General features: G+C 49.6%; 1 protein-coding gene across 6 annotated transcripts in view; it reads left to right on the top strand.

Annotated features, from left to right (window-relative positions):
- Window positions 1-14,742, top strand: part of NAV2 (neuron navigator 2) — a 370,532-nt gene that overhangs the window by 59,084 nt on the left and 296,706 nt on the right. The window contains exon 1 of one of the 6 annotated variants that reach the window (XM_079786932.1): window positions 8,185-8,372. The exons of the other annotated variants lie outside the window; for them this stretch is intronic. Coding sequence (XP_079643058.1) covers window positions 8,322-8,372 — 51 coding nt within the window. The 5' untranslated portion in view covers window positions 8,185-8,321. Of the gene's footprint in view, window positions 1-8,184; window positions 8,373-14,742 lie in introns of those variants that run through there. 6 annotated transcript variants of the gene reach the window in all.

Raw genomic sequence — 14,742 nt, 5'->3', positions numbered from 1 at the left:
TGTGTGACTGCAGCATGACAGGGAGGAGGCTGTGGGCGGGGCTGGCACGAGAGAGCCTCTCCGGGGCTTTGGCTCCAGGCTCTGAGAAACGCCCAGAACTGCTGAGGCTGTTTCATCCGCAGGAGCAGTCAGGGTGACCAGTGTCATTCCATGGGTCTGCACAGAAGCCAAAAGGGAGTCATTAGCAGTGCTGTGAGTTTTCCTTTACTAAACAATGGCACCCTCATTCTGGGATTCCCCGGCTTGTCATCTGTTGACTTTGGAATAGAGGGTGATTGTGTACTCACACTGTCTCGGCTGGTGCATCTCAGACATCTGTTTCCTCCTGTTTCCCCTCATCCCACTCCCTGTGCACTGAACCCAGAGTGCCAGCCCCATCCTCATCCCAGTAGCACTCAGCACGGACACCTGGACTGGGAGAAGGAGGCCCTCAGAGTACATTGCAAACACTACTCTGTGTGTGTGTGTCTCTCTCTCTGTGTGTGTGTGTGTGTGTGTGTGTGTGTGTGTGTGTGTGTGTGTAAAGCAATATCCTGTGAGGGCCAGGATGCCTAACAAAAATGGAATCAGTTTACCAACTGCTTTTGTTCCAAAGGAAAAGTCTCTAAAGATCCCATTGGGGAATAATCTTTTTACCCACTTTGAGGGTATTTGTGTTCTTTTAATTGCTCAATCACGTAACATTGCGATGAGAAAAGCAACTGCATTCCTCGTAGCAAGCTTGTTAGGGAGGTGCTCAGTTTCTGAACAGTTCCCAGGCGGTGTAACCCACAGCCCCTTGGGAAAGTCGCTGCCTCTTAAATTGCTAACCTTAATCCCTGGTGACCAGAACTGGCCCACAATGAAAGGGCTGGTCCCACAGGGAAAATCAAATAAACAGAACCACACCGTGCTCTCCTCCACCAAACCACAACCACTGAAAACAAAACAAAGCGAAGCTCCACAAACCAACACAACCCAGCGAGAGTCTGAGGGGCAACTCCGTTCCAAACTGTTTCTCTGAATCATTCAGACGCAAAACCAGAACAGAGGACACAAATTAGGAACCATTTAACTTTTCTAAGTGTTCCAACAATAGCTGTCTATATTTCTGTGCCCACAGTTCTGTGGTAGAATTTTTAAAAACGTTTTGGTTTTGCCCTAAACAGTTGTATTTCACCTTACATGAACCCCTGGTCCAACTGAATGGGGCTAGGTAAGCCTAAAATAAGTCTTTAAGCCACTTCCAAAAAAGTCTGCAGGTCCCTACCCCCTGACACCTCATGGGGTCAGAGCTGGAGGTGCAGGCCCTTAGAGGGTGGGGGGAGGAGTACAGAGGGGGGATTGGAAGCATGGAGGCTCTTCAAAGGGGGTCAGAGGTCACCCAGTGATTGCACAATTCCAACCCTTATCTGCCTCATTGAGGTGGTGGGAGGAGAAGGGTCTGGAGGAGGAGCCCCCAAGCCTGGGATGTTGAAGGGAACAAATAAATACCAGGGGCACCTGGCAACCCTCCAGTTGAGGGAAAAGCAAACCTGCTCTTTGGAGTTGTGTCCTGGATTGCTTGGGACCAGTTTGACTGCCTCATATAAGTCTAAAATCTCTTGCCCTGGAGCTCTAAGGTCAGTCTTTAATTCTTCATTCATTCATCCTGAAACTCATTTTTTACCCTAAGCCCCTTCAGTGTTTGGCAGTAGTGGTGGGGGGTTGGGGGGAGAAGCGGAAGAGACATAAGACATAATCCTCACTCTCCCAAAAGCTCTCCTTCTGGTAATATTTAAAAGGAAATGTCAAGTATCCCAAATCCCAGGAGACAAGTGAATCTTTAGTCTAGCAAGTTGGGTTTATTTTCAGTACATTTTGCACAGTGCAGTGGAAGACGGAGCTCTGTACAGGGGACTTAGATTTGTCTGGAAAATGAGCGAGAGGCTGCGTGAACTTGAAACTCCCTATGGCCCCAGCATTAGGACTGTGTTAATTCTGTTTAATGATACCAACAATAAGCCAAGCACTATTCTGGGTGTGCAAAGAGGAGCAATGTAGAGCACCTGTTCCTAAGCAACTTATAATCCAGTGCTAATAATATTATCATCAATACTGACACCCATAACAGCAAATGAGATGTGTTTACCCGCAACTAGGAGTGGAGGGGGACTGGGCCATTGAGAAGATGGAAACAAAGTACTGGGGACCACAGAGGAGGGTATAAAAAGTATGGATCAGGGTGGATAGGGGGAGGGAGAATCTAAGAGAAGTTCATCAGAACAGTTAATTGTACTCTGGGTCCAAAGATCAACAGGATATCGTCTGGCAGAGAATGGAAGGAAAAGCACTCCATGCAGAGGGAACAGCCTAGGCGAAGGTGTGGAGTGTGACTGTGGTGGCCCAGTCCAGGAGAGGGAGCGGCCCACAGGGACATTGGGAAGGCCCATAGGATGCACTGCTCTACCCAGAAATTCTCTACCACCACCTACCCCTGTCATTGGAAGGAAGAAGGTAAATGGTGTGGGAGCGAAGAAATAACAAATTAAACCCTGTTCAGGGAACATGCTCAAAGCAGTGGCATTTAGTATGTGCAGCGGGAGGTGCCTTTACATAATTCTTTATCTCGGGAATAAAGAAGAAGGGTAGGGGAGGGACAGAACTCCTTTGCTGGCCCAGCCCAGCCCTTTTCAGAGGCGTATTCACTCATTTGTGGGCTTGTCAGTGTGACATTGTATCTGCCCTGCCGAAAGCCATACATCTTACTTTCAAACCCTCCAATGGCCTTGGTCCCCCTGAAGACCCCAGTGTTCGCAGGCTGACCTTTTGGTGGGGGGCTCACTCCCCTCCGAGGCTGGTGGAGGGGAGATGGCACGTCCTGTGCTCAGGCCTTCCTGGCCACTGGCATGCTGACAAGAGTCCCTTCTTCTCCAGGAAGGATTCGTGCTTTTTAAAAAGTTGACTCTCAAGTTCTGAGAAGCCTGTCAGCTGTGTACTTCTACGAGCCTTTTATTTTAATTTTTATACATCTTCTTCCTCCATCTCCAAGACCTCTGGGCCCTCCCAGAGTGGAAGGAGATTTTAAAATAAGTCTTAAAGTCCTTGCAAAACTGCTCCCAGGGATGGCACTTCTGGGATTTCATTTCCTACAAGCAGTATAACGGTAAGATGGCCACTGCAGACAGAAGGGGTCAGGCAGGTGGCCTGCGCGACACTTCTGTTTGGTGGTTTCTGAGCTGGTTGAATACAGCCAATCACTGTCCCTCTCTGAGTCTTTATCTGCAAAATGGGAAAAATGACCTTTCTTTGCATTGCTGTGATGCATGAGTGAAAGATGCCCTGTACCATGCTTCATAAGTAGAGGCTAGTATGGCTAGCATTTTCATTTGACAAGTGATGCTAAACCCTTCTGTGGCTTTACTGGTCAAGCCCCGTCACCTGGGGAAAAAGTAACGGACTCTCTGTGTTAAGCCATCTGGCTTATTTGTACCTACTGGGGTGGCACACAGCTTCTGCTCTTTCCTTCGTCATGCTCGGATCACGGAAAGGCTGATTTCCCCCATGATCAGCCTCATGTGGGTGGAAAGACATCATCCCACATAGGGGCAGTCTAGAGAGCCCCATTATGTCAGGCGTTCCCCACCGCGTCTGAACTCTCCCCATTCGTCACCGCTTTGGCTGAAAGATTGGAGGACCCCTGTTAAACTGAAGTGTGTTATCTGGGAAACACATTAAGGCAATAGCAGCTGGACTCAAATTAGTTTATCAGACGGGGGCTGGCCTTGCAGAAGTTAGGGGTGAGAGGGGACTTTGAAGAGCATAGGTTTACAGGCCAGGGGAGGAAGGTCCTTGGATGAGCAGATCTTTGAGATGCCAGGCCTCAAACCCTGCTTTCTGGCCCGAATCTCTTCCCCCAGAGCAAGATAGGCAATCCAACTTTCACTCAGGAGATAGTAATCATGTGCCTCCCATAGCTGGGCAAGTGTCGAAAATTCAGAGAAGTCTGACAGGTAAGAGAATAAGCAAATGCTGACCGATGTGGGACAGAACTCTTCGTGGTGGGGGTGGAAAGGTCTGAAATGTAAGACACTTCAGCAAAGGGCAGAGCCAGCTTCTGGGGTGTCAGTGCCACCAGGGGTTACACAATACCAGGATCTAGGGTCCTACCTTGTAGATACCTTGAGAGTATAAGAGAGGTCACACTCAGAGATCTGGGCTAAGCTGGCAGTGGGGTGTGGGGTCACTGCCTGTAGGGGTCAGTGCTGCATTGTCAGGCCCAGGGGATGGGTCCAAACGCCATGAGGGGGAAAAAGAGGCCAACAGCTGGGAGGAACCAGACCACACTTCAGGGCAGACCTTCACAAGCATTGTCCCCACCCGCTTTGTCTTGCATGGTTAACACAGGCTGATCTCTTTCCCTTGATTCACATCAAAAGCCTTGGTGGAAGATTACAGAGAAGGGAGGAAGGAGAAGAAAGGCCCTGGGAGAGGCAGTGTGGTGAGTGATGAAAAGCTTTCCAAGTGACTTCTGAAAATCTGCAGGGTCCAAACGCCTGCCGGGACACCCACTGCGTCAGTGGATTGGTGGTGATAGCAGCCCCCCTTTCCATAAACCTCTCCGTACTCAGGTCCTCATTCTCTGTCTTCTGCAGGATTTCAACAGCCTTCTAACTCATCTCCCTCCCGCCAGCCTCCACCTTTCAAAGCTGTCCTCTTGCTGTTGCTAGAGAGATCCTTCTAATCAAATCACTCCCTTGGTTTATAAGAATTAAGGGTGGAACCCCCTTTTCAGGGACCTGGCCTGCTCTAGCCTAACAAATAGCCCCATTTCCTGCCACGTGATCTTCACATTCTGATCACACAGAACCTGCCATGCACACCCTTGCACCTGCTATGCCACCTTTCTGGGATGCATCCCTCCTCCCGTGGCACCTGCCTTCATCCTTCCAGATACAGCTCAGTGTTACCCCTGTCGTGGTCATAGCTTTTCTCTTTATGGCCCCCCTTTTGTAGCACCTGTCCCATTGCATTGCAACTGTTGGTATATGTCTCCATCTTTTTCTTTTTTTAAATTATTGGCTTTATTTATGTCTTTCCATGCTTCACTTCATTGTGTGGATAATGCCCATATTCTTTTTTTCCAATCTCTTTTTTTTAATATATTTTATTGTTTTTTTACAGAGAGGAAGGGAGAGGGATAGAGAGCTAGAAACATCGATGAGAGAGAAACATCGACCAGCTGCCTCCTGCACACCCCCTATCGGGGATGTGCCCGCAACCAATGTACATACCCTTGACCGGAATCAAACCTGGGACCTTTCAGTCCGCAGGCCGACGCTCTATCCACTGAGCCAAACCGGTTTCGGCATGTGTCCATCTTTTAACAGACTGTGTGTGTGCATGGTAGGGGTGCGCGCGCACACACACACACACACACACCAGAGAGAGGCTTCTTTCTGATTTTCAGTATTCAGCAGAGCCAGGTGAATGCATCATGGCAGACGCTCCAGGAGTGTTTGTTAAATGAGCTAGCACACATGTGGTCCGAAGGTTTGATGTCCGAAAGGCAAGGCCACAGGATCTAGTCCCTTTAATTAAAGTTGAAGCAGATGCCCTCTCTACCCAGCCCCACCCCTTCCTCCATACACCAGGAATAGTGGTTTCCACCTCTGACCAGGAAAGATTTTGCCGGGGAACTACCAGTAATTGTTCATTCAGTGACTTCCCGGAGATGTGTAGTTTTTAATGTTTCAGATAGCCTAGAAAACGTGATAAACCTGTAGATCTTCCCCAGAAAATGCACCGACACCCAGTCTCACAGCATGTTCACAGGTTTCTGGACTCCACATCTTCCCACCCAGCTTCAAGGATCCCTGCTTAAAACAGCTGCAATACAGAGATTGTGTTTTACTCTCTTGGCCAATAAGAAAGCCAAGGTTTATTTTCAGAAAAAAAAAATGTTTTAGAATCTGTTTTCCAAATACGTAAGATATTTTAATGTGGGATATGCTTTTTCAAATGACATATGTTTTCAGATGTTCTCTTTCTCTGTTCCCTTAGGATGTGCCCCTTTCCAAAGGGGGTGAAGGGGGGCCGAAGCACCTGCCCGCGCGCCCCGCAGGTCCCGCCTTCCCGAGGGTCCCCGGGAAGGCGGGACCTGCGGGGCGCGCGGGCAGGTGCTTCGGCCCCCCTTCACCCCCTTTCCGTGAGGCAGCAAATATTACTGCGTGTGTTTCGTTCTCCAGAAATACGTGTATTGATGTACATAGCAGGGCCTCCTGCAGTCATGCGGGGCAGGTCAGGACCCCAGGCAGGATGTGGGATGAGCTGCCTGGGTCTGGCTCAGTCCTCACTGCAGAGGGAGCTGCAGGAACTTAGAGGAGGACCTTGCCAACAGGCTTTCGTTTGGGAAACATGGACTGAGCTCCCCCACTAGGCACCACACACTGTCCCAGGCACTTGGGGACACCGTGGGGAAACAGAACAGACAAGGTCCCCGTTTTGTGGAGTTTCTAGCCTTTTGGAACAAGGCAGAAAATAAACAAGAATACAAGTTAGCTAAGTGCACCCACTGAAAAGGGAAGGAAAGACAGCAGTAATGGGATAGGAGAGTGTGAGAAAGAGAAGGTCGCTGCATTAAAAAACACCAGTCTCTCTGAAGAGGTGGCATTGGAAATATGACCGTCGGCAGGTATTAGGGGGAACAGTGGTCCGGGGAGAGGGACTGTCAGGTGCAAAGTTCCTGAGGTGGGAAGGATTGAGATGTGTTTGAAGAAAAGAAAGAAAGCTACTGTTGTTGGGGACCTCTGGAAGGTCACTGCCAGGTTAGGGGGAGAGGGTGGGAGAGGAAGCTGTAGGCCAGAGACTTGGGATTTTTCAACTGTGAAGGAGAGCCAAACCCTGAAAAGTTTAGGTGGGATAACATTTTGATCCAATTGGCATTTTTAAAGATCACTTTGAAAAGGTTTAGGACCCATTGTATCACCTTTCATCTTGAACAGTTTGGACCACTGCAATTAATGTGCAATTAGGCATTTCCATGAGGCGTCACAGGTGTCTATCAGCAGGGGAGAGCCAGGGGTTCCCTCCCGAGGTATCACAGCTGCCCAAATCAGAGACAAGGTCTGGGGGGCCAGTGCCATCTTGCCTGAGGGAGCTGAAGGGTTCCCGAGCCTTACCAGGGTACTGAAGGTAGCTGAGGACCCCTGCAGGGTCACTGCTGAATTAGGGGATGCTGGACCTAGACCCAGGTTTGGGCAGGAAGGTAAGGAGATGCCCAGTCTCTCAAAGTCTCAGGGGAAAGCATAGGTGGGGGCTGCAGGTCCCTAGAAAGAGCCTGTGGCAGGTGGGGGTGGCAGAAGAGGAAACAAAGGCCACACAGCCTCTTCCCCTGTCCTCCTCCGCTGTTGGCTGCTGTTGCCTGTCCCTCCTCATTGGAGGGTCACCATGTGTGTTTTTTTTGTGTGTGTGTTTTTTTTTTTTGTGGTTTCTTTTTTCTTTTTTTCTGTGGGGGTGTGTTTGATAACACTGGAGCTGCGTCCTTCCCTTAGCAGGAAATAAATGTTGCTGGGGGAGCGGGGTGTGGGTGTCTGGGGCAGGGGGGTGGGGGAGGTGTAGAGATGGTGGTGATGGTGCACAGATCCTGAAGTCAAAATTCCAGCTGCTCTGGGGGCGATGGCCCAGGAGTGGCCACTGGTGGGCAACTTGGGTGAGTTCGGTGCAAAAAGAAATTGCGGAGGATGCTGAGCACGCGTGCGGAGAGGCGCCAGTTGTGCCTGGGCTCAGGACCCGCGGTGACCCAGGAGCCACAGACTGTGGTCCTCAGCCCCGCCCCTATTACACCCCCCCCATTTATGCCCCGGGCTGCCCCGCCTACCCACGCCCTCCCCCGAAAGAGTTAAGAACCTCTCCCCTCCAACCTTTTCTCCCCCTTCCCCTGCCCTCCGCAGGGGTTCGCCCGCCCATTGAAGCGCTGGGGACCACGCGGGGCGGCCCGCGGGGCGAGGGGGCGGGGAGCCGGCCACCACCTCCATCCCCTCCGCCGCGGCCCCAGCGGCCTCCGAGCTGCGAGGCGCGGGCGCTTGGACACGGAGGGAGTTGTTTGGTTTGGCCGTGGCGGGAGGCGGCTGCGAGCGGGCGAGAGAGGCACGGAGCGGGCAGCGCGGGCGCCGGCCCGGGGAGGGTCCCCGGGAGCCCAGCGGCCCGGGGCGGGGGCGAGCCGGCCGCGGGCGTCCGGGATGCCTGGAGGGGCTGGGCCGAGAGGACAACTCCGGACGGGAAGGCGGGACCTGCGGGGCGCGCGGGCAGGTGCTTCGGCCCCCCTTCGCCCCCTTCTCCTTCCCTCCTCGCCCTGAAGTAAGATGAGCGTGATGCTGTGGCGCTGGGAACAGAATAACACCACCATGAAGCTGGTAAGGGTGGCTCCGACCCGACCCCACTCCCCGCGGGGCACCGCTCTACTTTTTATCCCCACCCCACCCCCATCCCCATTAGGGATTGTCTCCAAGGATGGAAAGCCCCTGAAATGCATTCCGCACTTGGTATTTCCCTTATTGTTTTGAAGCTGGATTTCAGGTTGGCTGTTTTGTTTGTTTTAAACCAGGGAAGTCTATGTGTATATATGTGTGAGAGCGGCTGCAGGGGGGTGGGAAAAGGCTGCATTATCTCCCGGCCCCTTCCACCTAGGAATTCCTGGGGCTCGGGGCTGCACACGCTGGGGTTAGTCTCCTGCGAGCAGATCTGCCTTCTCGGGGCGTCCCTGATCCTCGCGGTCTTACCTTCCCACCCGCCCGCTTTGTGTTTTGATACTTTGGGGATGCACGCGGGTGTTGATCTCTGTTGCGGTTTGGCTTGTTGGGGTTGGGGGCGCGGGGAGGGGGGAGGACGTGAGCGCAGCTTGAATGAGCGCGGGGGTCCTCTTCTCCCGCCTTTCACAATGGCTTAGCTTTCTTTCAAGCTTGGGAGAACCCTTTAGGCTGCAGGTACTTTTTCCCTCCTCTGTGTTCAAAAATGACCGCCCATCGCTCCTGGGAGGGCTGAGGAGAGGAGCCTTTTCCTCTGCCCAGGAAGCTCAGTCGTTTCCCCATCCCACGGAGAAAATGCCATCGGAGGGCTCTTTTCTGGGGTTTTTCTTTTGTTGTTTGTTTTTTACTTGGTGGTGTCAACTGGGGGGGGACCCTAACTCCCCATCCAAGGCAGCCAGAGCTGTGGCCAAGTCCTTTACCCCTTTGGCTGTCAGTTTCCTTCGCAGTAAAATGGGTAAGTTCTCACCCTGTTGCTGGTGCCAGGATAAGAAACTGTATTTGTAGGTTTCTTGGCACATAATAAAGATTCAATAAAGAAAGGCTGTTATAGCGCCTGCCTGGCATGGCTCAGTGGTTGAACATCGACCTGTGAACCAGGAGGTCATGGTTCGATTCCTGGTCAGGGCATATGCCCAGGTTGCAGGCTCGATTCCCAGTATGGGGCATGCAGGAGGCAGCCAATCAATAATTCTCTCTCATCATTTGTTGTTTCTATCTCTCTTTCCTTCTCCCTGCCTCTCTGAAATCAATAAAAATACATTTGTTAAAAATGGCTATTATTAATAAACTGGAGTTAGTAGTTATTGGGGTGAGCTCTTTAAAGATGCAGAAAAAAAAAAGTCATAGCAGTTGCATCGTAGTCTAAGATGCTAAATCAAGCTAACCTGCCTCTTCATATAATGAGCTTATTTGTTGGAAAAATGGCACCTTGCTTTTCATACTCCTTGTGTTATGTTTGGCCTGTCTAACTTTAAGCTACTATTTTACAACTCCGTTTAATGTGCTGTAACGTGAGCAGACGGTATGCACCTTCGCTGCACTATGTCAGGACTCCAGCTCCCTAATCCTTTCCTGGAATCTTTCGCCAACCAGACTGTGTGGGAGAGCCCAGAGTTTCACGCTTTTTCTCTTCAAGCTACACCTGAGTCGCCCCTCTGAGAAGCAGCACGGGGAAGTTGGGTTCTGGTCTGGACTGGATAGCATCAGGGAGAAAAAGGAGAGAAAGAATTATTGCCCAGGGAGGGAAAAGGTGGAGCAGCCCTGGGGACAGTTTCTGGAGCTTGGTGGCAGGTGGCCCTGGTAAGGGCTGGGATGTCCTCACTGCTCCAATCTTGTTGCCCTTTTAGCTTAGGAAGGGAGCTTCCCCAATGTGGGTCAAAGGTCAGCCTTTATAGGGTCTGTCTGGGTCTTTAGACCTGAGTCTAACTTTTCAACTTAACTGCGAGGACCACCCAAGGTAGTGGTGGTTCACCAAAGTACCCCTCGCCCAGGTGAGGGAGGGGCTGGAGGAGCTCAAACTACCCGGAAGCACTGGGGGAGCAGCAGTTATGGGCTCCTGCACCCCTCTGCCCCAGGCCTCAGGCAGGAAGAGGTGATGGCTGCGTCTTGACATTCAGATGGCCTCTGCTATGCTCAAGGATGGGCCTTAGCTGATCTCCAGACTCCTAGAAACCACAGATTAGCTGGGGCATCGTTAGTTTGCTTTTTGTTTCTTCATTTACCCATTGGTTGATTTACCAGTTATTTGTGTGTACTTACTCGGTGAGGAGCCCAATCCTGGTGGGAGGCTATGCTGGCATTTTGCATATGCACCCCATGTGAAAAGCTTTGCTCTAAGGTGACTCTTGGTTTGAATTCCAGCCTTGCCCGTTGCTAACCTCTGAATCAGTTTCCCTCTTCTGTAAAAGAGGTCTTTACAGTCCTCTTTCCCAGGTTGTGAACAGATGAAATGAGACTATAGAAACAGGACCCAGTTCGGATTCTGAAATATGGGTGTCTATATATAGGAACGACGGTTGTCGATATTATTTTCTTTGAAGGTAAATGAGACTCGGTCTCTGTCCCGCTCTCCATTGTGCTGTTGGGTGAATGGTTTCTTATCCTAATGAGCTTGGGGGAAACAACCCTTTCTTACCTTTGAATCATTAGTGGCCCTCAGTAGGAAAGAGCTTGCTGGGCACATCTTGGAAGTCAATTGTGTGTGAATAACTGATCCAGAATGGGACCTGGGGCCAGAGGTGGGTGTCTGAACTTTTATCACTGATGCAGTTCACGAAACATGAAGTCATTTAACCCACAGCTTGAAAATTCCCTGCTCTGATTGAATAGTAGAACGAAAGGCTTTGTTTCATGTTCTATTTTAAGGCTAATTGGATCAAAATAAGGCCAAAAGTAATTAGAAGCAAAACGTGCATCTTTATGCCTTATCTCTGCAGGGGAATGTGAGAAATGCACCTGCCCACCTAGGGTGGAAAGCAGTAGCTGGTAGATCCTATTTCTGTCCAAATCCCTCCGACAGGGTCACGGGGCCTTTGATGAAAGTGAGAAGAGGTGACTGCTCAGACCTAAGTGCCCACTGGGAGGCGGTAAGCTTGGGGCACAGCTCCAGCGCCTGACGTGGGTGGTTCTGACATCCTTATCACGCCCAGTTCCTTCTTTTAGATTCTTTCAGCTTGGAGAGGACAAGGAGGGGCAATGAGGCCACTTCTGGGGCAGCTTGTATCCTCTGAGAACTGGCAGAGCCACACAATAGGGGGAGAAAAGGCACCGAGAGAGGCCACCCTTGCAGCCCGTCCTTGGGTGCGGAGTTAGGCCGTCCAGTCAGAGACCCGCAGTCACAGCTCTGTAGGAACTGCTAGTTCCTTGACACGGGGCCAGCTGCACAGTCTCTTCCAGCCTTGCTTTCCTTGCCTGTAAATGAGTACCACCACGCCTCACAGAGTGACATAGAGAATTAGAAAAGAAGTGTGCATAAGGCCTTGGCCAGGTAGCTAAGTTGGTTAGAGCATCTTCCTAATACACCAAGGTTCTGGGTTCGATCCCGAGTCAGGATAGGTGGAGCAGTGAATCAATGTTTCTCTCTCTCTCTCTCTTTCAATCTTATCTCTACTTCCTTTCTCTCTCTAAAATCAATAAGTGAAACTTTTTAAAAAAGTGTGCATCAGGCTTTGAGCTCAGCAAACCATAGCTCTTGTGATTGTAATACGGAGCAGTAGTGTGTGCCTGACTCTGCTAGGAAAAAAGACAACAGAAACACTCCCAATGTTAACCATGCTGAGCTCTGGCGGAGAAGCAGGGACTTTTTGTCCTTTTTGTCTATACTTTTCCTTATATTCCAAATTTTCTACAATGACCATATATTACACTTATCAAGAAAAAGGTAAAAAACATATTACTCCTAAAGTAATAAAATATTAATCATATTATAGCTAACATGTATTAAGCCTTATGTACTTTGAGCTTTATTCCATTTCATCCTCGCCACCATAACCCTATGAAGTAGAAACTAGTATTATCCCAATTATTCAGATGTGGACATTAAGGCTCAGAGAGTTGTGACTTGCCTGAGATTCCAGGGCTAGTAACTCATAGAACCTCTGTTTTATCTGATGGCAAACGCTGTGCTTTGAACTACCATATTATAAGCCCTGGGTGCCTTGTACGTGTGAGTGTGCGATGCACAGGTTTGTGCTCACTGCCCGTGTTCCTTCTGTGAGGGGCCTCTGTGAGTTGCTACCCCCTGTCATCCCCTTTGGTCAGGGAAATGCTGAGTGAGGTGGAGAGGAAAGGAAACACAGGGATCAGGGCTGGGTTGGGTCATCGCCCTTCAGTGTCCTGGAAAACACAGATGAGGCCCTTTCTCAAAGTGAAGGGGAGAGTGGCTCTGAATGAAGAATAATTGAGAATAATGATGATGAGGGAATGTGCCTCTGACCCTTGACCTTTCCCCAGAGAGCCATTGGTCAAAGACCCCCTGGGCCTGTCTTCAGCCAGGCTAACAAGCAGATTAAAAGAGGTTGGTGGGTTAAAGGGCCCTGTCCGCCTTCCTGTGGTGATATTGTGCCCTCCCAAGGCAAGGAAGTTGTGGGCACTGCACAGCTCCTGAGGACTCAGGTCCTGGGTTTAAAATACAATGGTCCTTCACCTCTTACTCATCTTTCTGTACATAGACTGATTCTTAACAGTTTCTGCTTTTTTTCTGAATAAAACTCATTGATCATTCGCCTAAAGGTACTCCCCTCTTCAGTTGGAAAATATCAGTCATTTCCAGTCTCAGGGACTTGTAGAACTTTCTCCTTTTATTTTTTTTTCTTTTACTCCTCACCTGAGGATATGTTTTTATTGATTTTAGAAATAGAGGGAGAGGGAGAGAGGGGGGGGAGGGAAGGGGGAAGAGAGAGAGAGAGAGAGAGAGAGAGAGAGAGAGAGAGAGAGAGAGAGAGAAGAGAAAAAGATCAATGTGGTAGAGAAACATTAGTCGGTTGTCTTGCATATGCACCCCAACTGGGAATTGATCTTGTAGTCGAACCCGCAACCTGGACATATGCCCTGACCAGGAATAAAATCAACCTTTTGGTGTACAAGATGACACTCCAACCAACTGAGCCACACAGGCCAGGGCTCTCCTGTTTTGTACTCATTATTATTGGCATGATTTTACCATTTCCCAGGTACTGAAATCATCATGTTTATTTTCTGTCCAATCTAAAAATCTCAAGGCAAGCATTCCATTCTGTTTTGGAGAAACCAGGATGAAATATAGAGGAATGTTTCCATATGCATTTCTCTTGTGGGTAATGAGCCATCATAGCCTTGATATGCTTTTCAGAATTGAAACCAAAGCATGTAAGGAAGGTTTGACTCTGGTTAATTAGTGGGAAAATAAAGACTGGAATATTGGGAGGGGAGGAAGGAAAACCCCAGAAATTAGTAAATGATTTCCTTTGGATGACATTTTGAGGTAACATATATTCCTTCATTTTCGTGTTAATAGACGTAGAGATTTGGTAATTGGTCCCTCTGGTGACTTAGCAGTGCTCACATTACTTATGCAATTGTTTCTGTATGAAGCCAGAAAAATTTTTTTCTTGTTTTGTTTTGTTTCTGGCTTCTGCCAACCACCCAGAAGGCATGTTGCTAGGCTTTTCTTCAGGGTCTCTAGCCTCTCTGATATGTGTGGGCTGGACTGCCAGCTTCAAGTGTAGGGCTCCTGGCTGGGGGACACGGGGGCTGTTCCCGAGGGCTGTTTGGCTCAGATGTCACAAATGTGTTGGTGCTGATGTTGTAGGAGTAGCAGGCGGAGGTGGAGACTCTGTGAAAAGAACCCGCCCTACCACTGAGCATGAGTAATAGGGTGAGGGGTTAGAATGAGTTGAAAGATATTGTTTAAACAGAGTAATAAGAAGGTGTGATGGAGATGTTTGGGAGGGCTGGGAGGTAGGAAAGGATTTTCCTAGCTACCAAAGGTATTAACTACTTCTGGTATTAACACTGTGGTGTCGGACAAGGGTATGTACCTGCATTATACATTATCTTTGCCCTGGTCACAGAAGGGCTGTGTGCTCACAGGGACTATGATAGGACTTGAAACACATACATATCTGGGGGGAGGGAGGTACTTTAAATAGGGATTTACCAGCCCAATATGGGGATAGTTCAAGTCCCCTTTCTTCTAAGAAGCCGCCTGACTGCACCACCTCCTGAGATTTCTAACAGGCGGCAGTGCTCGCCCAGTTTGAATCCCATTGGGCCCTAATCCCGCACTGTTTGTGTGTGTTTCTTTTGCTAGACCCAGAGTCGTGGTTAGAGGTCACCCTCTAACCCTCTGCGCTCTGCCCCCAGCTGTGTGTCCTGGGGAACGTATCACCTCTCTGAGGCTCTGTTTCTTCGTTTGTAAAATGATGATGATGGTAGCTGTCCCAAACTTTTTTTTTTATATAATTTATCATTTGTCTGATAAAATAAATGTATTCTGAGC

Source organism: Cnephaeus nilssonii, assembly GCF_951640355.1.
Source record: "Cnephaeus nilssonii genome assembly, chromosome: 13".
Lineage (NCBI taxonomy): Eukaryota > Metazoa > Chordata > Mammalia > Chiroptera > Vespertilionidae > Cnephaeus > Cnephaeus nilssonii.
The sequence above is the reverse complement of the archived record's forward strand: the minus strand, read 5'-3'. Positions and strand labels throughout refer to the sequence as shown.